The 23183-nt window shown below is 40.6% G+C and overlaps 3 protein-coding genes across 3 annotated transcripts; 2 read left to right on the forward strand and 1 right to left on the reverse strand.

The window, feature by feature from the left end:
- The first annotated feature begins 85 nt into the window (after positions 1-85).
- Positions 86-2746, forward strand: nthl1 (nth-like DNA glycosylase 1). Its single transcript, XM_088372833.1, has 6 exons — positions 86-374; positions 791-1053; positions 1135-1305; positions 1397-1556; positions 2228-2333; positions 2440-2746. The coding sequence occupies exons 1-6, from the start codon at positions 158-160 to the stop codon at positions 2738-2740; spliced, it is 1218 nt and encodes a 405-aa protein (XP_088228959.1). The 5' UTR covers positions 86-157; the 3' UTR covers positions 2741-2746.
- A 970-nt stretch (positions 2747-3716) lies between these two features.
- Positions 3717-11481, forward strand: nherf2 (NHERF family PDZ scaffold protein 2). Its single transcript, XM_088373551.1, has 6 exons — positions 3717-4252; positions 5210-5503; positions 8059-8250; positions 8793-8939; positions 9334-9552; positions 9621-11481. The coding sequence occupies exons 1-6, from the start codon at positions 4046-4048 to the stop codon at positions 9786-9788; spliced, it is 1227 nt and encodes a 408-aa protein (XP_088229677.1). The 5' UTR covers positions 3717-4045; the 3' UTR covers positions 9789-11481.
- Positions 11482-11843: 362 nt separating this feature from the next.
- Positions 11844-22022, reverse strand: tnpo2b (transportin 2b). Its single transcript, XM_088373550.1, has 23 exons — positions 21801-22022; positions 20898-20997; positions 20667-20742; positions 20409-20558; positions 20172-20278; positions 19939-20072; positions 19538-19619; positions 17911-18033; positions 17714-17832; positions 17548-17608; positions 17277-17448; positions 17011-17163; positions 16432-16657; positions 16181-16352; positions 15855-16049; positions 15609-15767; positions 15250-15337; positions 14961-15155; positions 14797-14872; positions 14455-14554; positions 14314-14388; positions 13775-13904; positions 11844-13422 (listed from the first exon to the last, which is right to left on the reverse strand). The coding sequence occupies exons 2-22, from the start codon at positions 20994-20996 to the stop codon at positions 13797-13799; spliced, it is 2670 nt and encodes an 889-aa protein (XP_088229676.1). The 5' UTR covers position 20997; positions 21801-22022; the 3' UTR covers positions 11844-13422; positions 13775-13796.
- Positions 22023-23183: the final 1161 nt, after the last annotated feature.

Raw genomic sequence — 23183 nt, forward strand, 5'->3', positions numbered from 1 at the left:
TTATTAAATATTAACCAATTCATCTTATCTTGATTTATTCAAATCGGGTGTTATGGAGATTATCAAAGAGTTCGCACTTTTCCCTTCCCCTCCAAACACTACACTGACTTTTGTTCCGAGATGTTCCTGCTTTCTTCATGTCTGCTGCAGCGGGAGCATGTGCAATGCAGTGTGGTGTTTCAGAATGACTTCTCCTTATTTTTCTCAAAGCATGCCAGTTGTCACTCGAAGATCTGAGAAGCTTGCCAGCTGCACCGCTGCTGCCTCTCTTCTGTCCAGACGAAGGGACGCGGATGCCCGGTCCTCGGTTGCTATCAAAACAGAAGAGGAAGAGACGAGAGTCTCCCAACAAACAGCTTCCTTATCAACACTAGGTGACGTTAAATCAAAGTTATTCTCTCTGGAATGTTGTCATTGTGCAGACTAATTCAGATCAGTTCACCTTTCTTTAAGTGTTTTATTAAGGTCACCAACATGGGGCCCGCGGGTATAACCAGGTAGCCCCCAAGAACCCCATTAGTAGCCCGTAGTCCTGTTCTAAAAGTAGCTCAACACCGGTGTGCAATTGGGATTTCCTAGGAATGTTTATGGAAGTGATCATTTGAAAATGTAAACACTTGTAAAGATGCATAGAAATAAAGTAGAACTGTCAAAATTAATCCATTCATCAACACTTCTTTACAAATAATAATAAGACACGTGTTTGGACCAAGTGGCAAAATCATGCTTTCCACCTTGTATGTTTCTCTCTGTTTTCTTCAAATTGAAATTTGTCATTCTCTCTGTTAAGATGGTACTCAGGACCCCCTCCAGCTGGCCACCACTCAACCAAAACTAGAATCAGATGCTCCGTTGTTATCTTCACAAAGCCGCAGACGTAGAAAATTAAAGGTGGAGTACGATGAAGGTGGCTCACAGGTGAAGATGGAACATTGGGAACCTCCTGCTTGGAAGACACAGTTGGGACACATTCGTGAGATGAGGAGCAGCCGTGATGCTCCCGTCGATAGCATGGGAGCAAAGAAGTGCTGTGACGCAGAGGCTCCGGCTAATGTTGGTGTTTATATGCGCTACATTTATATAAAAATTGGATTTGTGTTACTTTTTCTGAATATGCGCCTGATTTTTCTGCAGGTGAGACGCTTCCAGGTGTTGGTGTCCCTGATGCTGTCCAGTCAGACCAAAGACCAGGTGACAGCAGCTGCTATGCAGAAGCTTAGAGCTCATGGCTGTACTGCCGAAAAACTCCTGTCTACTGATGATGAAACTCTTGGAAAACTCATCTACCCAGTTGGCTTCTGGAGGGTAACACCACAAAAATCCACAAGTTATTGTCATCGGTGTACAAATGATGAATCTGCCTTTTTGACATTTCCGTTTCACTGCTTCCCTGCAGAACAAAGTCAAATTTCTGAAGATGACAGCAGCCATGCTTGTGAAGGATTATGGTGGGGACATCCCAGACAGCTTGGAGGGGCTTGTTCGTCTGCCAGGGGTGGGACCCAAGATGGCTCACCTGGCTATGGATATCGCCTGGGACCAGGTCTCCGGTATAGGTGGGCACACAGTCCAAGCAGAATCACTTTTCAATCCTATCAAATTAAAATCAAGAGCAACTGCCTTGAAAAAACAGACAATGCCATTTTTATGTATACAAATTTGTGGGGAATCAACAAAAATTTGTCAAAATATGCCTCCCCAATGTGTAATTGTGCCATCCAAGTCAATTTTATACTTAAGTACCAAAGTTGTCATATGTGGCAAGCACACAGCCTTATTTAGACGACTGTCATGAAACCTGGGAAACCTTTAAAACGTATGAACATGTCCCCCAAAGCAGTTTTAAACTAACCTGTAGAGGGCGCCAACACCATTCTAACTGGGAAAAACAACCCGAAAGACCAAGTATGATTTGCTGCAAGTTTTGGATTCAAGTGAAGCTCAGTAACCTTTGAATAATATGAACCGCAAATGCCAACAACAAGGAAAAAATACATTAAAATTAAAAAATGGTTTCACATTTCATTTTTTTTTGTGTGTATTCACAGTCATTGGGAAGACCTCAATCAACATTGTATCTTTTATACACACAATTATCTGGACTGGACTCTGATTTAAAATAATGGGATTTTACTGTTAAAGCCTGCACGCTCATTTGCCAATTTTTACTGGTAATTGAGGTCATTTGAAGTTAAAGCACCAAAAATAATAGAATTTTATCTCACAGGTGTAGACACACACGTCCATCGGATCTCAAACAGGCTGGGCTGGCTCAGGAAGCCCACCAAGAACCCTGAGGCAACACGCAAGGCCCTACAAGAGTGGTTACCCCGGTAAATATATGAAACGTTTTCTGTCTTAAAAGGTTGTAACTGAACATAAATAAAAATGGCGTGTTTCCTTTCCTTATCTTGTATTAATGCTTGATGATGGTTACAGGGATCTTTGGAGCGAGATTAACTGGCTACTTGTGGGTTTTGGACAGCAGGTTTGCCTTCCAACCAACCCGCTCTGCTCCCTGTGTTTGAACCAGTACAGCTGCCCGTCCGCTCACCAAAGCTCTCCTGCAAAGCTGCTTAAAGTTCGATCGCCGCGCTCTCTCTGTCCAGACGCTTTATTTGAAGCAAAAACTGAATCTGGACAAGAAACTGTTTTTAATGTGGAAAAGAAAGAAGACCCACAGAGTGTTAATCTCACCACACAGGGAAGGAAACTGAAACGAAACATTAAACACAAATAAAATCATTCTCTTGGTATATACTGAATATTGTTTTACCCACCAAAATGCTTTGTGACTAATAGGAACAAACCAAATTTTCTGTTGTTGCTGCCTTGGGAAACACAAACATTTATTTGGTAGCATGACATTTTTTCTGCCCGCTCCAAACAATATGAGGCAAAACAAGACGAGATTTGTAGAGGACAACAAGCTGTACACAAGGCAACAATTTACAGCACAGGTGTCAAATTCAAGGCCCGGGAGCCAGATACGGCCCGCCACATCATTTTACGTGGCCCGCGAAGACAAATTGTGCATCAAATTCGTGTGTCATTACTTGAATTGCAAATTGTCTTCACTTTTAATATCTTTTTTTCTAAATATTTGACCAGTTTTTACTCGTCTGATTTGAAAACGAGTTATTTGTCAGTTTGTTTTGTAGCTTTTACTGTATATAATATGAGGTGCTCATACATTTATTTGGGTTGACAGTCATAATGGCCCTCCGAAAAAAGCTATGACTACAATGCGGCCCGCCAAAAAAATGAGTTTGACACCCCTGATTTACAGCAACAATTACACAAAAGCAAAGAATATAAAAGATTTTTAAAAAAATTGCTCGTGTATTTGCTCGTGAAACAAAACTGTCAACTAGTCATGTCTTAACATTTTGAAAGTGGTCTGTCATTTCATATCTGATCTTATTTAATTATTGTGCCTACATTTATCATTTGAAAGTACCACAATGAGCGAGGCCTTTTTCTTTTGTTCACAGGCTGTGCTCAATTTGGTTTCAATTCCATCTCGGAAATATGCAAGCTGACTGGCTCTAACTTGGCACTTTCTGTCCCCTGGTTGATTGTCTGGTGCGCTCGTTAGCTCAGCCTCAGTGCGCTAGTTAAACTCGGGTACGCGTGAACGGGACCAGTTTCTGACACCTCCTCCTCAACTTCCTCCTCCTCCTGTGTGGCTCAAACAGCAGGGAACGCCCCCCTGACGAGAACAATTAAGAATTACGCGTGAGAAGGAGCTTTCTAATCTCTGAGAATACTCTCCCATGGATGGACATCATTTTTTACGCTTCGCATATGTTTGGTGCCCCCATGCGTGAGCTACGGATTTTGTTTGCACGATGGGCTATGCATTCATTAGTTTTAGCCTAGTTTTCATCTGCACTTTGGACAATTGCTGCTCTTAATGGAGCACATGATGCGTAATGATGATGATCTTTTGCGCACTCGTGATGGATTAGCTGTGGCTCCCCACAGTGCACCTGTTTAATCTCCGCAGACTCCTGAATTTGTGCGCCGCTTTTGACTTGCTGGAATGGAGCGCGATCTAAGGCCCAGGATTTGCTACCTGGTCAAAACAGAACACGGGTATGGCTTTCACTTGCACGGCGAGAAGAATAAAGGTGGACAGTTTATTCGGAAAGTTGAGCCCGGCTCGTCGGCTGACCATGGCGGACTGAGACCCGGGGATAGAGTGGTGGAGGTGAACGGGGAGAATGTGGAGAAGGACAGCCATAGTCAGGTGAGTGGAGTGCCGACTCGCAGGTGAATTGGCCTTTGCGTGGAAGCGCGAGATCACCTGTGAGATGCAAACAATAAATCCCTACCTGTTGGACCACTTTTACTTCGCCTGAGGAGGAGGAGGGGGTACTTAAATGGGTCAATGTGAGCCTTGTGTAAAGGTGTCATGTTGAAAGTATGTTATTTACAGAACAGTTGGCGGGAGAGAATGTGAAATGAATGGATGTGGTATGAAATAACATCAATGGGTGTTAAATTATTGAGGTTTCTTTGCCTGGATTGGATTATATTGATGCATAAACTGCTGTTTAAATCCAGATGTTGCTGATGAACTTTTTGTCTGTGATTCATAACACATCCAAATCCCTTTTCAAGTGTCTTTATTGGCTACGATCCATATGTTGTGAAATACCAATTTGTATCTGCTTGCGCTCGATGATGATGATGATGATGATGATGATGATGATGATGATGATGAAGTCACGCTCACATATTTAAGATAATTTTAATTTGACCATGATTGTTTTCATCCCTAAAGTTATAACAAGACTAAATTCCATTCATCATTTGAGTTGTACTCATGTTCAAAAACTTGATTTACTTGGTCGTTTAATAAAGGTAATTTTACACCTAGTCCGTGTGCAAAGTGCCCTTAACCAACTTCTATTAGATATTATAAATTTATAAATTTCTGTAGTCATTTGGCGTGACATAAAAAAATTGGATTGAATTTGAATCAAAAGTTAATCAAATTTTCCTTTTTTTCATTTAGTTACAGCGCAAGTTTAATTATTATAATTATTTGGCTTTGTTGCTAATATGTGCAGCACACAACTCATGTATAACAAATCCCATCTGAACTTTGAACTTTACTTGCTTATATATAAAAAAACAGCATACAAATGCAAGTAAAATACGTAACAGCCTTAAATGAGTGACCCTTATCTAATGTGTACAGGTGGTGGAGCGGATTCGAGAGGTGCCTCATCGCACCAGACTATTAGTCGTGGACCGAAAAACAGATGATTACCTTCATAGCTGTGGTCTAGCATGCACAGAAGATTTGGCCATTGAGATGGGGACCCTTTCCCCACGTCTCTCACCATCAACTTCACCCTTACCTAGGGAGAATTCGCCCAAGTCCCCTAAACAAGACCACACGCTTGTTGCTGCAAACTCGCCCACTTTTTTGGTCTCACCAAGCAAAGTGAAGAGGTCCTCTGTGACATCAAGTACTGTGACAGACACAGAGGTAAGCATCATTTTGATCATCTCAACAGCACCAGAACATTAAAAGTAATGGTAGCTTTAGGTGTATTAATTAAGGTGCATTCATTAAAAAAAAAGATATACTATGTAGATTATTAAATTGGAGTTGGTTAATTGGTTGCCTGTCAGACAACAAACTAAGATACAGTGGTAAGAACCAGTGTCATTGATTACACACCCTTAAATCTAACATCCGCCGAGAAATAATCCCGATTTAATCTCTTACGCTGTGCTGTCTGCATTTAGTCTAAAAGTAGTGCCAGAGCGTCTGGCAATTTCTTTCTCAGAGATAATGACCGTCAAAAAGAGGACAACACTTGAGAAGAGAGGGAAAACATGCTCTCACATTCTTTGTGGCATAATGCAACTTGTATTCTTGTCTTGTAACACCGTGTCCCTCAAAAGGTCTTGAGTCAGTGTAATATTTGTTTACAATGCAGTGTTCTCTGAGGTGTGGTCATTTCAGCCGTCTCTTTCTACCTACTGAGTGTTAACACTATAAACATAATTTTTTATTACCTGATTACTGTATCCAACTCAACAAAAATCTGTGACATTTACAAAGTACTGCAGTCACCAAAGTGTGAAGGGGAATGATACTTGCTTAACCTTTTATTTCCAGAGAGAGAAGGGGAGAGGGGTTCAATTGGAATATTTCACTCTACTGTTTAAATATTAGACTCTCTATGCAGCATAATGTAAAAGAACATTGGGATGCAGTGATTTTGTGGGATCTCTGTGGAAAAGAGTTTTTTGTTCTTTTGTATTTTTTGTTCACAGATTTATGTGATTGAGGCCTTCCACACCAAACTCACCCAGCCTTTGACTGGCCAAAATGTTTTTTGAAACATGCCATGGTGTAGGGGTACCCTCGTCAGACTTGTGTGTGTGTGTGTGTGGGCAGCGTGAACTCGATTACCTCTCAGTGATGGTGCGAATGTGGGTGTGACATACCAGCGCTTCGGTCAGCTGGGGACTTGCATCCGAGGCAGGGCAAACATGAACAAAAAGACAGTTTGAAGGATCCAATCATTTTAGCATGAGTGGCATCCTCTCCAGAACTACTTTCTCAGTGGCTGTGGCTGAGGCCAGTTTAGAGTGTAGTCCATCTCGGCCTGAAATGAGCTGGGATAGGCTCCATCACCTCTCGTGACCCTGAAAAGGATGAGATGGTAAAAATGGATGACATGTTCAAAAAAGTTTCACACAATAATTACAATAAAACACATGTTCATCACAATTGTAAAAAAGATATGATCAAGTATCGGTACTTGGTATCGACAAGTACTAAAAAGTGATAGTGCATCCCTAATATAGTAAATTGTTCCTTCAGATTATATTGCTTTGTTGAAGTGTTATTCATGTAAGACTGAAGCTGAAGTGGACGGGCCAAGCATTTTAAAAATTCATACTATGAAGGCAGGAATCCTATTTTATACTCTATAGTAACATTTTGTTGCGCTTGGGTGATCTGTTATTACAAAAAAATATTTATATTGTTTATTATTGTGGTTACAATTTAAAGTGATGTAGACTACATGGTTTCAAGTATTCAGTATGTAAACATAAGACATAAATATTAATACAGCTGAATATATTGCCACACCGTTTCAAGACCAGATCTTCAAGTGAGGTCTTGATTTTAGCTGACTTCAGAACACTCTGTCAGATCTCTCTGTTTGGCCTCCAAACAAGCTCCATCATCAGTACCATGGCTCAAATCAACAGGATAAATAGTGGCGGCCCTAAGGCGGTGAATATGATTCTTTTTCATATTCTTGGTTAAAATTACTGATAATCATGTGGTAGATCACACATATTTTATTACATTTTTTATTTTACAATCAAGCAGATTTTACTCGACATGCATGTGGGTAAAACTGATCAAATAACCTTTCAATTTTTGCATGCCTGGTTGCCCAGGTGGACTTTTAACTAGAATATTGTAGCATATGCTCATCACACACACTAAATAAAAAATGGCAACATCAGTTACAATATGTTTTCAACACTGCAGATAATTTTTTGCCAATTCCTCCAGTAGGACTTCTTTTCTTAATCATGTTGCGTAAGGCTTGACATTTATCAAACATGTAAACACAGACAAGATTTCATTGTTGCGTGGGGTGAGCAGACACCCAAATAAAGGTCGTTGTCACCACAGCCTTGACTGGATTGGTGACACACAGACATACAGTATACATAGTTTTTTGCAAATCATTTCTTGAACTTCCAGCAAAAAATAAATAAATAAATAAATAAAGCACATCTGTACTTAACAGCCTCCTCCTCCTCTTTATTAGTTCACACATAGACTAAAAGATATTCTCTGTAACAAATATTTTTCAATTTTAACTTTGTCAATAATACCTTTGGTAAGATCATGGATGTCAATTTCATCATCTAGAACTATCTTGACTTGTATTTTTACTGTAATCCTGCAATTAGTGGGCAACCAGTCATGACTGAGATGACATCTTTTAATTGACATCTTTTAATTAACATCTTTGGTAACATTTGCATTTTTATTTTACCCAGCTACAGATTGAGGCCTCTCCAGAGCCGTCAACTGAGCTCCTCCCTCGCCTGTGTCATTTGGTTAAGGGGGAAACAGGCTACGGCTTCAACCTGCACAGCAATAAGGCAAAGGGCGGACAATTTGTACGCTCGGTCGACCCGCATTCACCTGCAGAGAGAGCAGACGTCCGCCCAGGAGACCGACTGGTGGAGGTGCACGTACACACACGAACACACACACACAGGGCTCTTCCAACTGACCTTTATATAGGTCAATTTCAATTTACTTATATGTCAAGTGTGGACTCCTAGGTACATCCTGATTAATCAAGTCTGTGGACTAATTTGGTAATTTGTGGACTGGGTTAAAGCAGATTAGTTGGAATTAGAGTGTCTTAGACTGCAAGGGAGAGAGATGGTGCTGACAGGGTGAAAGGCTGGAAATCTGATGTTGGATAATCTTAAAAGGAATGGAGGACATCTAGATTGTTGTTTTTAAATGCATGTTACAAGCCGCTACATGTTACATACCTCTCTGTCAGTGATGTGTGAAAGATACGGTGTCATGCAAATCAAGATGTCTCGACTAAAAAGTACTGTACGGGTTTAAATCTGTTTATAGCTGTGAGTGGAGACGTGGCTCCCGCCTGTCATGTTGTATAATGGCTGCTTCTTCCTAATCGCTGCTGTTTCTCATTAGCATCACTCAATCCGACATCCCTCAATCCTCAGTTTCCATGTCTCTTGTTTCCCAGGTCAATGGAGTGAACATTGAGGGTCTGAAGCACTCTGATGTGGTGGCGTTCATAAAAGCAGAAGAGCGAGAAGTGCGCCTCCTCCTTGTCGATCAAGAGACAGATGAGCTTTTCCACAGACTTGGGATCACACCCACAGCACGCCATGTATGTTTTCCAGTTTTTTTTTTGTGTGTTTTGTCTTTTGACCACATTTGTGCATTCAGACCAGAAAGGGTAAAAATATTCAGTACTTAAGTAGAAGTACAGATAATTGTGTAAAAAGAAGAAAAAAATGAAAGGAACAGTACAGATTCAACTCCAGTTCTTAAGAATAAGCAACAAAAGTACAAACACAGGAAAGACAAATAGAGTAATAATGATCATCAAAAAGTTCCAGGTTCAAGTCTTGGCTCTCACCTTTCTATGTGGAATTTGTCTATATTTGCTATATTTGTTAACCCTAACCACCTAACCCAAAATGCAGAGATTTAGATAGTGTTGGATATTAATACTTATCTGTTCCCTACTTTACTTTTGTCCCCTTTTCTGTTCATTACAGGTATACATGGATGAATCAGCTACCGAGCCTGCCTCATCCGCCGCCTCGTCTGCCCCTTCTCCCACCTCCACTGAAACGCCAATCATTCATGTCACACTGACAGACGCCGCTATGACAAACATGTCCCCTAAACAGAGGGCCAATGGGAGTTACGCATCCCAGTCCTCGACCAGCTCTACCACTCAATCGGAGCTCAGTAGCTCTGACATGAGTTTCCAGGTATGAAAAATGTTGCATATGTGCGGACGTCAAGATATATAAAACGTGTGCATGTGTGTGTATTTAAGGTCCCTGATGAGGATGACTCGAGGGTTTTGGACCCTTTCATGGAGAGCGGCCTGCGTTTGAGTCCTACAGCGGCTGAGGCCAAACAAAAGGTTCTCGCTCGACGCAACAAAAAAAGGGCGCCCCCTATGGACTGGAGCAAGAAACAAGAGATCTTCAGCAACTTCTGATGTTACAGAGCAAGAGGAATGCTTAATACAAGCATGATTTGCGACATAAATGTTATTCAGTACTTGCTAATGCATGAGCAAGGACAAAGTAATGCAAGCAAGTACCAGATATTAACATAGTGATATTTTGGACCAAGAAATATATAATATATTGAGGATTCATTTCAATTTGAGGATTCAAGAAGAGCCTACAAGAGTTTAGAAATATCCTGCAGTCCACCCTCAATGATCCTCTTTTAAGTATGCTCAACAGACAGGATGAGGTCAAGGGATGATGGTGGCAACACCATGAGTTGTTCTCTCGTTAAACTGTTGCACAATATATTTTCATGGGGTGTCTTGCTTGAAAATTATTTTACCACAAAAGGCAATGAATGCTCAGTTATGAACAGCACATCTCACTCTCCATCTTCCACCCTAATAATTCATGTTTCTGTTCCTACTGAAAACACTTTTCCTTGTGATTGATGTGGCTGAAATACAACTGTAAGCCTTTGCAATAGTCCACATCAGGGTCTTGGAATATTCGAGACACCAGAGATATCAAGAACTTCCTTGCTGCTCATCCCTGGCTCTTATTGATACACTTTCATCAGAACAAACCAGTTTTCTCTCTGTCACACACAAAAAAACAGTGCAATAATTTTTAAATGTTCAGCATTTTCTATGTTAGGCTATTTTGTGACTTTCATTTGCTTCTCCTTTTCCCTCATTAAGCATTAAAAAATGTGACTCATCTCAAATGTGGAGCATCTTAAACCCGTATCTCACCGAGCCGCGAGTGTTTATGCATTAAGTAAATGTTGGCTGTTTGCCAGAGTTCCTAAATGGTTGCAAACAATTGCAAACGGTTGCAATAAGAAAAACTGTTGGCGAATGTCTGGCAATAGTCTTTGCAACTGCGACCTTAAAATCTGACAAAAAAATCAACATTCAGGCCAGGCACAAACCTCTGCTGCTCTTTGAGTTACACACTTTGATGATCATTGTAGTCATAGTAATATTTAATTGAGTTACTCTGGGAAATGTACACTCTGTATGCATGTACTGCATATTACATATAGCAGCTGTTTTCAACTTTTTGAACTTGTGATTTTATCTGCATGTCTGATTCAGCTGTAGTAACCAGATTCCAGTATTTCTGTTTTGAGAGTATTTTTGATTGAATCACATTTGAATAATGACTATGCAGTAACATGATGTGTGACAAAGTTTCTCTAGCAGTGTTTCCCAACCTTTGAGCCCAGGCACACATTTTACATTAGAAAAATCTCACGGCACACCACCGAATGAAAATGTCCCCAAAAAGTATGACTTGTCAGATGTTACGTGAATTTACATACAAATTTACTTAGTGTAAAATCTAGGCCTGTCCCATCATGAGGTGGCTGACTAAAGTCATCAACAAAAAAAATTTAGCATCGTTTCCATCAAACATCATGCTCTTTATTGTAGACTCAATGTTTGTAAAAGTGTTCACAATAGGCCACTAAAAATAAAAAAGACATCATTTTGTACATGAATTAAACTAATTTGGTTGAGTCACTAAGAACTGACTCCGGTTTGGATTGTCTTATATTTCAGTATAAACATTTGAATCTCAGTGGTCACAGTTAGGGTCAAACAGACTGCTAGTGTGACTGCTAATGGCAAACAAGATGTCCAAAAAAAAACAATTGCTTACCATTATAAACATGACTATTTCTCACTCTACAATAGAATGTGTTTCCCTTTAGTATTGCTTTTTGCCAGTGTACTTATTTCTTTTTTTTTAACTCTGCTGTGGTGTGTAAATGCCGGTTGTATTGAATCACTGTAAAATACATATGAAGCATCCACTTTGTAAAAACACAGGCTGGGAGCATGCTCACAGAGTTAGTTGGTAAGGGGCAAGCAACTCACCCCCAAAAATGAAAAACTCACTTTCACACATCATACTAACACCCTCAATGAATTGAAATCATGCTTAAAGGCAAACAACTTCTCATGCAGGATCTGTCGAATTGGCACGCTCACCACACTCGCACTCAGACAAGCAATATATGGCAAGGTTAGTCATTGTAAAAGTGCGGATTAGTCGCAGTTTCACAAGGTTGATTTTATTTGCCATTTAGTATTGGGATAGATTTTTTGTTTGTTTTTTTGCAAGTTTAAAGACACTTAAGTTCACAGTGCAGAATGACAGAACACTGACGTCGGGATAAACACATACGGGGTAGGGTTATTAAAAAACAAAAAAGTCTGTACAAAAAAAGATCAAACAAAATAAAAAGTGCAAAAAGAACTTATCAGCAACTGAAAATAAACATTTGTGTTATGTAATTTCATATTAACAAGACATCAGTAGCAGCAAAAAAAAAGTGGACCAGATGTAACACATCATAGATATTTGCTTAAACTATCAATATGGCAGCAAATGGATATCAATACAAATGTAGAACTCAACACACAAACACACGCACGCACCTACACATACACGCAGTCACAGTTAACAGGTGCCAAGGACATTGCGGTGGGAGTCAAGTTTAAGCTCAGTACCATGTCAAAAACAAAGCACAATTTAATTGGCAGACACAGAATGACAAAGGATTTACAAACTCCACATGCACACACATAGATTTATATATACACACACAATTAACCCTCATGAACACAACCAAGGGTGTGATTCTTTCGCTATGATTTCCTCCCCTTTGGTGTGAAAACAAATGTGTTAGCCCTAATCCTCCCTTCATGGAGGAGTGGTGTCTGTGAAGCCACAAAGAGACACAATAGAGGCTATTCTCTCTCTCTTTCTCTCCAGATCAGGTAGAAAATGTGACAGTAAATGTCTCGCATGAATAGTTGTGTGAAGCAGCACTGTGGTCAAAATGAAGGTAAGAAAACATCGATGTTGGGTAGTGCGGTTACTTGACAGCTATGTTGAATTCGAAGACAGCAGATGAAGTAACTCTTATTGAATCCTATTACCCCAGAAAATATGATTATTACCCTGAACTTAAACATAGTTAACCATGTCTGTCACTAACTGCATGCAATAGATTGTAAAAAGTCCATAGTATAGTGCCACCCACAGTCAAATCCAAGTACTGCATATGCAGCATAATGTGCAAGTGATTTTTAGTCTACACTAGAGAAGTCAGTCGGTCTTGTCCGTCTGGTGGTCAGGCTACTCTTGCGATTAGGAATCCTGATTTTTAAAAAAACAATTAAATAAAAATAAACTCGTACTATTCCTGTTCTCCCAGCTCGGTAACAGACGTGTGTCCGTGGCTTAGATTCCCTGCCTTGTTAATGAAGTCCCTCCCTCTCGTTCCCTCAACGTTCTCGATGCCGGTTTCTGTCCCTGCCTCCCTCACTTTCGCCACGTTTCCACGTATTCCGACTCGTCTCTCGGTCCCTCTCGCTGTCCCTACCAGTTAGTTTTTCTGTGTCGGGTCCCTGCCTATTTAATCTAGAGGTGTGTGTCCCCTGTCCCTCCCGCCCACCCTCCGTCTATGGACAAACACATAAGGGCATGGGGGCCGTCCTTCAGGGGGAGCGGCCAGAAGCGTCCCTCTCCCTCCCCCCAGATCAGGGCAGTGCAATACACAGATGGATGAGTTTCCCATTCACCCTCCTCCTGTTGGCTCACCTGCACAGACAAGGCAGAGGATGCAACAAAATGGGTTACTTTTTGGAAAAGGCATTTCCAACATCAATAACAATGTGGAATGTGAAAAAGATTGCATTTAAATAAACAATGATTGAGTGCAACTTCTCCTTTCCAGCAATTCCCAAGTGCCTTGAGAAAACAGCAAGTATGCTGAAAGGAAATTACCCAACTTCAGATCAAAATAAATACATTATGATCATTGTTTTTTTATTGTTTAGTAGAAATAACACATCTTTGTTCATCTATCCTTTGCCAATGCCGTATCGTGAAAAGCACAGCAACAAAACACTCTGCATAATGCAGATTTTGTGCTGACATTAAGTAGATTTACCTCTTGGATGGGAGTGGAGGCTTTATACACCGTAGCAGGCTGCCAGTCGCTCCTTCAGCAGAGGGGGGAACTGCTCAGAGAACTGTTGCCAGTTCTCCTCTCCCACCTGCTCCTTAAAGCCGTGCAGGATCTGTTTGAGGAATTGGAAACAAAGTTAGTATACGATTTTATTCTTGGTGAGTGGTGGCCAGCAAGGCCTTCTCTGCTGCCCTAAATTCTCTCAAAAGCACTGGCCTACATTTACCACTTCAATTCGAATATTTCTCTCAAGAAATTTAATTTATCATGTCCCAACAGTATATTGTTTTCAGCTTTTATGGTTAGTTTTGCCTGTTGGGTCGTGAATGGTGCAGCATTTAAAATTAAATAGTTTCTTTTCCTTTGGTCATGACTTGATGATTGTAGTTCGAATATAGATATTTGATGAGTTTGTCTTAGTTCAGGCAGTATTTAATATTAATGTTAAACAACTCGGCAGTGCACGCACACACACATCAATGTGTAAAGTACTGCTATCTCCAACAATACCAGTCCCTCACCTTATAAAACATTTCTCTCAGATCATCTTTGGGGTTCACCCAGGAGGCGACTGCATCGCAGAAGAAGATGAAGTCCTGGAAAAATCAATTGAATTTAGAGGGGAAAACCTTTCATTTGGTGTACAAAATGTGAAGTCTCACCTGCACCACACCGCCTGGGTTCACACCAATCATCATGCAAATTCCACGAAAAGCAGAGTCTTTCTCTTCATTATCTCGAATGTTGCGGAGTGATGTGCACCTGAAGCACAGGAATCATCAACAACTTAAGTGAGGACACTCAAAGTTGATCTAACAGGTCTTTAACAACGTGAGTATTAAAAGACTCTCGTTTTCATTAATATGCGATTGTGCACTGGTGTGATGAGGTCACATAGATGGAAAGAAAACTTCTTGCATGTGCTGGCAACTGAGCTCACAGGATTGTGAGCAGAATCCCAAACAGACATCCCAAATGGAGCAAAAGTTCAAACAGATTCTCACCATGGTCGGATGAACTGCGGCAGCATGGGTGCGACTTCCTGAGGACACACGTAGCCCAGTCGTCCGATGGTGATTGCTGGAAGAGAGTCAGTTTTGCGTTTATGTGGTTACTTTTGCTTTGTTTTGGAGTTTTTGTGGACGTTGAAATATATACACATATATACCAGTGTTTTCTAGTAGGGTCTTGGGAGTGTTTGGTCGATTGATGATTTCAACCAACTGACTCAGAACCATCGGAATGTACGGCTGCATCTCCACACCCATCTGCATGCATATCTCTCCGATGGCCCAGGTAGCGTTGTTACAGACGGAGATGAATTCTGGGTTCAGGTTGGTCCCGAGAATTGGCATGAATTCAGCTGAAGGAGCACAGAAACATAAAAGGAGATTATTGGGTAAGACACAGAAAAGTGATTTAAGTGCTTTACATTTGTACTCTAGGAAGTGAATTACCAATGCAAGGTTTGACATGAGGGAAGCAAGCCTTGGTCAAGTCTCCCAGTAGAGCAAATGAACTCTGTCTTACTTCAGGCATCGTATCCTAGGAAACAACCCAGTGAGCAAAAAATAAATAAATAGAGGAATGTAAACACACAGGTGGGGGAAAAAAAAGAAAAAAAAATGTTCTTCTCGAACAGACCTCTATTCAAAACAATACTTGACAAAATCTATAATCTAATGTTAATGTCATTTATAATTTAATAGTTGTTGTGTTTTGTAGTGAAACGCAACTTCTCTGTACAAAAATGTTAGTTGTAATTTTGCGTGTGAATCTACCAGATAATAAATGCTTAAAAGATGGCATGCCGCACCTGCATGCACTGGAAGAGCAGAGTCATAATGTTGCTGCGAGCCACAAGCGTGTCCACATGGCCACCCAATCCCTCAGCCAGGCCGCTCAGAAGATCTAGAGCCACAATCATGAAGTCCTTGTCAGGTGCCTCATACTGATCTGGCTGCTGACTATACATCTAAGAAAGGCACACACCAAGAAGACAACATCCATGACTATTGGAAACTTCACAAAATAATCAACGTATGATTTTTGGGAGGCTCACCATGGCTTGGGCCAGGGTCTTCTGGACAAGCGTGACACAACGCTGATAGACAGGCTCACAGTATGGGAGGAAGCCACTCTGCAGCGCCGTGGCCACAGATGACAGACACTCCAGCAGGGGGAAGAGATCTTTATCTTCATCCTTCAGTTCATTCCACTTAGAAATCAAAGGTGGCATCAGCTTTTGGATGTACTCCTAAAAACAAGACATTTTCGCGTGTGATTTAACAATTATCATTTAGCAAAAGTTTATGGAGCAATACAAGCGTAATAAAAAATACTCTTGCTTTGGATATCATCACTGTGCAAGTGGGCTTGGTGGCTTACAGGCTGATTAAGATGGTGTCCCACAGAGTCTGCCAGGGTTCCTATGGCATCATAAAGGATGAGTAGATTTTTGTGCTGGTACTTCCCAAAAGCAAACACCAGCGTGTCCAAGATGAAGCTGAGGTAAGGCACTAGCTCCGTGCACGCCTCCTCTTCCAGGGTAGCAAACGCGCTTTAGACAACATGTGGAGAGTAAGGAATTGGGAGCAGCACATGAGGATGAAGAAGTATTCTAAAGGCTGGATGTCTACCTGCACGCCGCCTCTTGCACCCTCTTATTGCCATCCAGGATGCGTTTGAGGAGTTCAGTCATGAGAGGTTTGAGGTGAGCGTCAGGAGGCTGGCTGACCACCCAGTGTGCGTAACGACTGAGGGTCCAGCATGCGATGGAACGAACCAGGGCCTTCTTGTCACATAAGCACTGGATGAGATGGGGGATGAGTTCAGGCAAGTACGGTACCATACCCTGCATGCATCCTGCAGAAAGAAAACATTATCAGAAGTTCAAATTAAATGCTGCCATCAGTATGGCCATTTTAAATTATTAAAGAAAATGCAGGACAATTTTGCTACGAACACACAAAAAGAGCCAGCCAATTGCAAGGCACATTGAAAAAACAAGAACTAACACTCAACTATGGACAATGTAAAATAACTTGACATTTTTGGAATGTGGGAGGAAGCTAGAGTACAGCACGATATGGCAGTTTCCAGTATTCTTAAAATACTTTCACCATCCAGTAGAACATTTGCAAGGTAACTGGTCGCTGAGGATGGCCAAGAGGGAATACCTAAATTATTCAGAACAACAAATCTACAGCAGGACTCACCCTCAGCAATGGCCCCAAGGACAAGAATGCCAGATTCTTTGATGACCCAGTCGGGATGGAAGAGCAGACCTTTAAGGAGAGGCAGAAGATGGGGAAGCAGCTCCTCTCGGAACACGTTGGCCAGAACATCCAGGGCCGCAGCAGAACATTTCCCTTCAGGAGGAAAACAGCAATAAAAAATAATAAGCTTTGAAATGGTAATTTCAATACTCTTTAATAATTAAAAGATTTGCTTGATACATGAGTCCATTTAATACTTGACTTACGGAGGTTCCAATCAGACAGTGTATCGTCATCATCGTCCTCATCATCATCAATGTCTTCCCCCTCTTCACCCTCCCCTCCTTCATGCTGCAGAGTGACAGTGCGAGACTTGTGGAAACGAGGCTTGATGTCTTGTTCACTGTCTGGAATTGCCTCGTCTTCCTCCACATCACCCTGGAGGACAAGAAAAGAAAGTGATTTAGGTCAAAGACAAAACAGGCAAACAAGGCAACTGAAGGCAGTCGCATGACAGGCAGAGCGTAATGGCCTTGCCTTGAGAAGAATAATATCAATTTCAGAGTATTTCATCCCATTCACTAAGATCGGAATGAGTCTGAAAAGAAAGCAGACAAACACATTTCCTACATATCAGACAGATTTGACTTCTTTGTTATGACATTAATCCAGTCCATTGAGCGGCTGGCATGTGCGCACTTACTGGACCAAGTGGCCAGACAGGGCCTCTTTACAGATCGGTTGTTCAGCCAGAGTCAACCAGAACTCACAAGCCTCTAGAGCCACGTTCTCATCAGGGTCTTGAGTACGCTGCAGCATATACTGGTGGAAGCAGACAGAGAATGTTGTTGATGGCAAGACTAGCTGATTTACTTATGGTGTCGTGACTGAAGCCCCCACCTGGATGATGCTGTGCATGTGTGGGATGAGGCGGTCGATGCGGACTTCCAGCAGCATGACCAGAGCCCTGCACACGTTTTTCCGTACTTCGCTGTCCTCGTCACCTGCCAGTGCAAAGAGACTCTGGACAGGAAAGAAGCAAGGAGAAAGAGGTCAAGGACAGGGGGGGGAGAAAGGAATTTCAAATCCAATCCAACCATCCATTTATTACATATAACTATGCCAAATTTACATCTGGACATTTCATCACTGAACAAAATAAGAGAACAATTGAAAAGTTTTTTTAAAGCATAGAGAAAAAAAAACAGAAGAGAGTGATAAATCACAGCCGTTACACCCACTGGCCATTTCTATTATTTATTGAAAGCTTCTGTTTGAATCACAGTCACATTTTTTTTGCTGCGGAGCCTGTGGTGAAATAATGGTGCAAAGCACATTCACACAATCACACCCACAAATCAGTTGTGTGAACTGACGCAATGAGATTTCCAAACCACAAGAATAGGTCATTTAGTATACTTCTCACACTTCATATCTCTCATTGACTCAATACAACCTTTTTTCTATGTGAAATAATAGTTGGCAATTACAACGACATATTGAACTTTTTTTTTTAAAATCATGGTACAGTAAAGAATCTATCAAAGGTAATGGCTAAAGTAATCATCAGAATTTTTAATAGCAAGGTAATAACATCTTGGGCATTAAACATAAGAAACCCTTGCTTTAAAAGTCTGTTTCTTTGCCACATTTTGTGCACTATACAGTGGTACCTTGAGATAATAAACATAGTTTAATGTGTTGCATGACCGGGTTAGGGTTAGCGCTTGTAACTCAAAACACTCATACCTAAAATCTGGTCCAGCCTCCCGCTCCACAAAAACAAATGACAACATTTGGTAATAATAAATATAAGTAATATTAACAAGCAGTTTTTGCATGTTTTAGTGCCATGCAATACAATTGTGCAGCTACTTCTACTGTTCCTGCCTTGACCACAGGGAGGCAGTGTAATACTATGAAGTCATGCAGACACAAAGCCACAGGATAAAGAATATATGCCTATGAGTTTGGGCGGCGCAATTATTCCACTCTTGATCACCATCTGGGATGCCACAATTAAATATATTGATTGTCAGTGATACTTACATTTAAAATGCGGGTACTGCTGCATATCTGAATCAAGTACTTTTATGAACCAGTGTTCCTCAAATTAACATGGAGGCCAATTGGGAAAAAAAAAGAGCAATTGAACTTAAAATGAGGACGTATTTATCCAACAAGCCCTCTGTGAATTTTATTTTTAATTACTCATAGTAAATATTGAACAAATTAAATGTGATCAAAAATTTAATGCTACTCTGTGTTTTTTTATATTATCTGTCTACATGTATTACTCCCCATTTTGTGTTCCAATACCCATTTCTTCTAAAACCATCAGTTTGCATTGTTTAAAGAATTTTTTTGTCATTCTGTCATCATGTGACACTTATTTTCTTCTGCTTATCAATCTTTAAGAGGCCAGAGATTAAATTGATTCGAACTTAAATGGGACGTTATTAAAGCACTTACACGATAGATTCCGATGGGGAGGTTGGGGAAAAAATACAGTACATAAAGTACTCACCTCAATAAATGTGTCTATATTATCCATGAGAGCCTGAGCTCGACCAATGATGAACTGGTTAACGCATGCTATGGCGTGGGACCTAAGGGGAAGACAAGCATGTGGAAACCAGCAAGATTCTTTTTATACTTCCGAGGTCCAATACGATCCTTTTCCACTACATTACAGCCGTTGTAAATTACATATGCATAGAAATACATGCATATTCAAATGAATTGTATTCAAAAGAATTAAAAGCTGTTAGCATGCAATAAAAATTATTTATCCAGCAAGCAAAACATTTTATTATTTGTTGTGGGAAAAGCAATGTAATAAAAAAAATCAAATACTTCATTCAAACTTTGACATTTTGATACATTTTCATGAATGTCAAGCCCTGTTGGAATATAATTCGAACTGACCTGATCTTGGGGCTGCAGTGTTTGAAAAACTGCAGAAACTTGGGAATCATGATGTTGAGTGGTCTGTTCAGTGCATCGCTGTCCAACAACTCAGAAGAGTCTTCGCAGATCTTTTGCAACGCTCCAAAGGAACCCTGAGAGATTAAATGAAGAAAACCACTCAAATGCAATAAATACGTAATGTAACAAAAGCTGTATTTTTTTGTGTGTCTGTACTGCCATGCCAGTCTGACCTCACAGGTGTTGTAGTCCTCGGAATTCAGCAAATTGCAAAGCTGTGGCAAAAGTTCTGGCCATGTTTGAAGCTCTCCTTTGGAGGCTATGGTTGTGATCAGGATACCTTAATGAAAATAATAAATATGTTGCACATGAATAAAACATGTATAGAATTGTCTGAATACACCCCCCACACCTCAAGAGAAATAGAGGTTACGCTAGCTTTATGCCAAGAAATCTCATGAGGCACCCACCAATTGTAGCTCTGATAAGTGGTGATGGGTCTCCAATGTTATTGAGACATTCTCGTTTGATGAAATCAGCCACATTGGGAGGGAAATTCTGGTAGTGAGCCTTAACATTGTTCTTGAGTATCAGGCCACTGAGCGAGCGAGTAGGCTCATCTACAAAGGCAACAAAGAGAATAAATTACAATTTATAGTAAAACGACCAAACTATGAGTGACATGCAAGTTAATCTAGATTTTTTAATGATTTTATAAAAACACTCACCCTCTGACTTTAAGCTAGTGAGGACAAAGATGAGATAGTTGTTGAAATCTGGAAACTGGTTAAGTTGCTCCAGTTTCTGTGGAGTGTGTTAAGGAGTTCAACCCACCAAGCACACGTTACAAAAGCTCACACACCCTTACATACCTAAAATGATTGTTTGACTTTTAAACAGGTGTTAAAATACAACCAAGCTTATTATATATTCTTTTTCAAGCACTTATGTATGGATACTTCTTGCACTGCTCTCTGTGTTGCTGTGTCTGGAGACTGGGAGTCCTTGAGAAGTTGAAGCACTTGTTGGAGACTTTGTTCATCTGGTTGCCACTCCATTCTGCAAGATAAAAAAATATATATAAAGTGACTGCTAAAACCACAATCTGTGTTACCATTGCTAGCCTAATTGTCAGCCATGTTAGAAAACAAGAAGCACGGTTTGGCTTCTGTTGTTACAAAGCTTTAACAATAACGTCCATGCATCAATTTTCTATTCACTTTTAGGGTCGCGGGTGTCCTGGAGCCCATCCCAGCTGATTTAGGGCAAGAGGCGGGGTACACCCTCGACTGAGAGGCAGAGGACGTCAACCATTCACACGCATATTCACACCCAACGACGATTTATTAGTCTTCTATTACACTAACCATCCAACTATAACGGATCACATTAATATGAACCCCACAAAACAAACATTGCGAAAGTCCCATTGTGACGCAACGAGCATCGCCATGTTAGGTAGCATTTATTAGCTGTTTGTTTGTATCTGTCACTGTGATTTAACAATCCTTCTTAAGCAAATGGCCGTTTTAAGTAGCCTATAATTGAGGAATTGTGATCCGGCTAATCTTCTAACATGGGGCCCAGACTACACGGGCACAAATGTCTAGCTATCTAGCTAAGCATCGTTATAATCGTTAATACGTAATCTGCAGAAAAGAATACGATCGACAGTCCGACGTTAACCACCACTGCGGTACCTTTACAACATTTGGGGTTTGGGCTGAAATCCCTTGCTAGAAGGGCCGTACAAATGAAATGTATTAATATTCAGAACAGAAACGTCGCTAATCAAAACCTCCGGCAGCTATTAAGTAGCACGGTTAGCTAGTATCTGCTTGAATGTGCCGCGAAAATGTTACCTGGTCACTCCGATGTATCAGACGTATGTATCTGTAGGCAATCCGAGGGCTACAGTAAGGCAGCTAACATTAACGTAGTATAATTCGGCTCTGTTAAATCGAAAACGATCATAAGAGCTCAAGAGATTTATGGGAGCGCTATGCCGCTAGCTGGTATGTGACAGAGATTGCATGCCTTGCAATCAAGCCGGGGATCACCATGAACTCACTCGGCTTCCGTACTGGGCGGACCATCATGTAAAGCGGACTGTCAACCAAATGCTGTCAATTTTAATTGGCTCCTGCTAGTCGTTTAATTATTTTTTTGTATGAACTCGGTTCACAAATACTGTATGCGTTATATTTTTGTTTATATTTTCTCAGCTGGCCCCAAAGGTAGTCTACACTTATTCATTCATATGCATTCAGTAATAGTTAACAATATCCCATCATTATAGTTCACCAACAACAAACAATTGACCTGGGAAGTTTGCATTGTATTCTCATTTGTGATCATAATTAATACAATCCTAAATATCTCTCCACGGATATTGCATATCTTGTCTAAGCGTCATGGTCTGTGACTAGTTAGTAGTCGGAGTTCTGAGGTTGTAGGTTCTCACTGGGTATTCTTCAGGTACTACGGCATCTTCTCACTTTTTAAAAATCTGTTTTGGGGGTTAATTGAAAACAAAATTGTCCTTCGGTGGGAGTGTGAGTGTTTGTAATCCCTATAGCACACAAATTCAAGGCCTGCGGGCCAAAGCTGGCTCTTGACATCAGTTCCCACAGAAACATATTAGATCATATGGCACAAGAAGTGGAACTAGCTACCACTCATAATCAATGTGACAATATGGCGTAGCAATTTAAAAAAAATCTAGCAGTACAAATACACTTCTACTGGCATTTAAACTGGGCTCTTCATATGGAGCAAAAGCAACAAAAAATTCTCAAATTAATATTATATGAAAACTATATGGACTGTCGAAACTGTTACTGTTGCACTTGTCTGCATCTATTATTTTCTAAAAAGAAGTTTTGACATTGCACTTCACTGAAAAAGATGATTTAAGATGTTGTCCTACATTTTGTTATTTTGTTTGATGAACTTTCATGACTCTACCCAGTATAAACTGAACGATCTATCCATCCATTCTCTGTACCACTTATCTTCACTAGGGTGTGCTGGAGCCTACCTAGCTGACTTTGACACACTAACAATTCTATATTTATGTGGTTTCGCCACTGTCACCAGCAAGCATAGCTGTTGAAAACAAGTTTGACACACCTAAGCACTCATCAAATTACAGTACTTCCTTTTTTGTAATTCCTGTAAGAGGTACAGACCGCAGAGAAGCAGACATTTTCCAGTGGAAGTCGTAACTCAAACTAAGAGGAAGT

Source organism: Syngnathus floridae, chromosome 4, assembly GCF_059516105.1.
Source record: "Syngnathus floridae isolate MCC-2025c chromosome 4, RoL_Sflo_1.0, whole genome shotgun sequence".
Taxonomy (NCBI): domain Eukaryota; kingdom Metazoa; phylum Chordata; class Actinopteri; order Syngnathiformes; family Syngnathidae; genus Syngnathus; species Syngnathus floridae.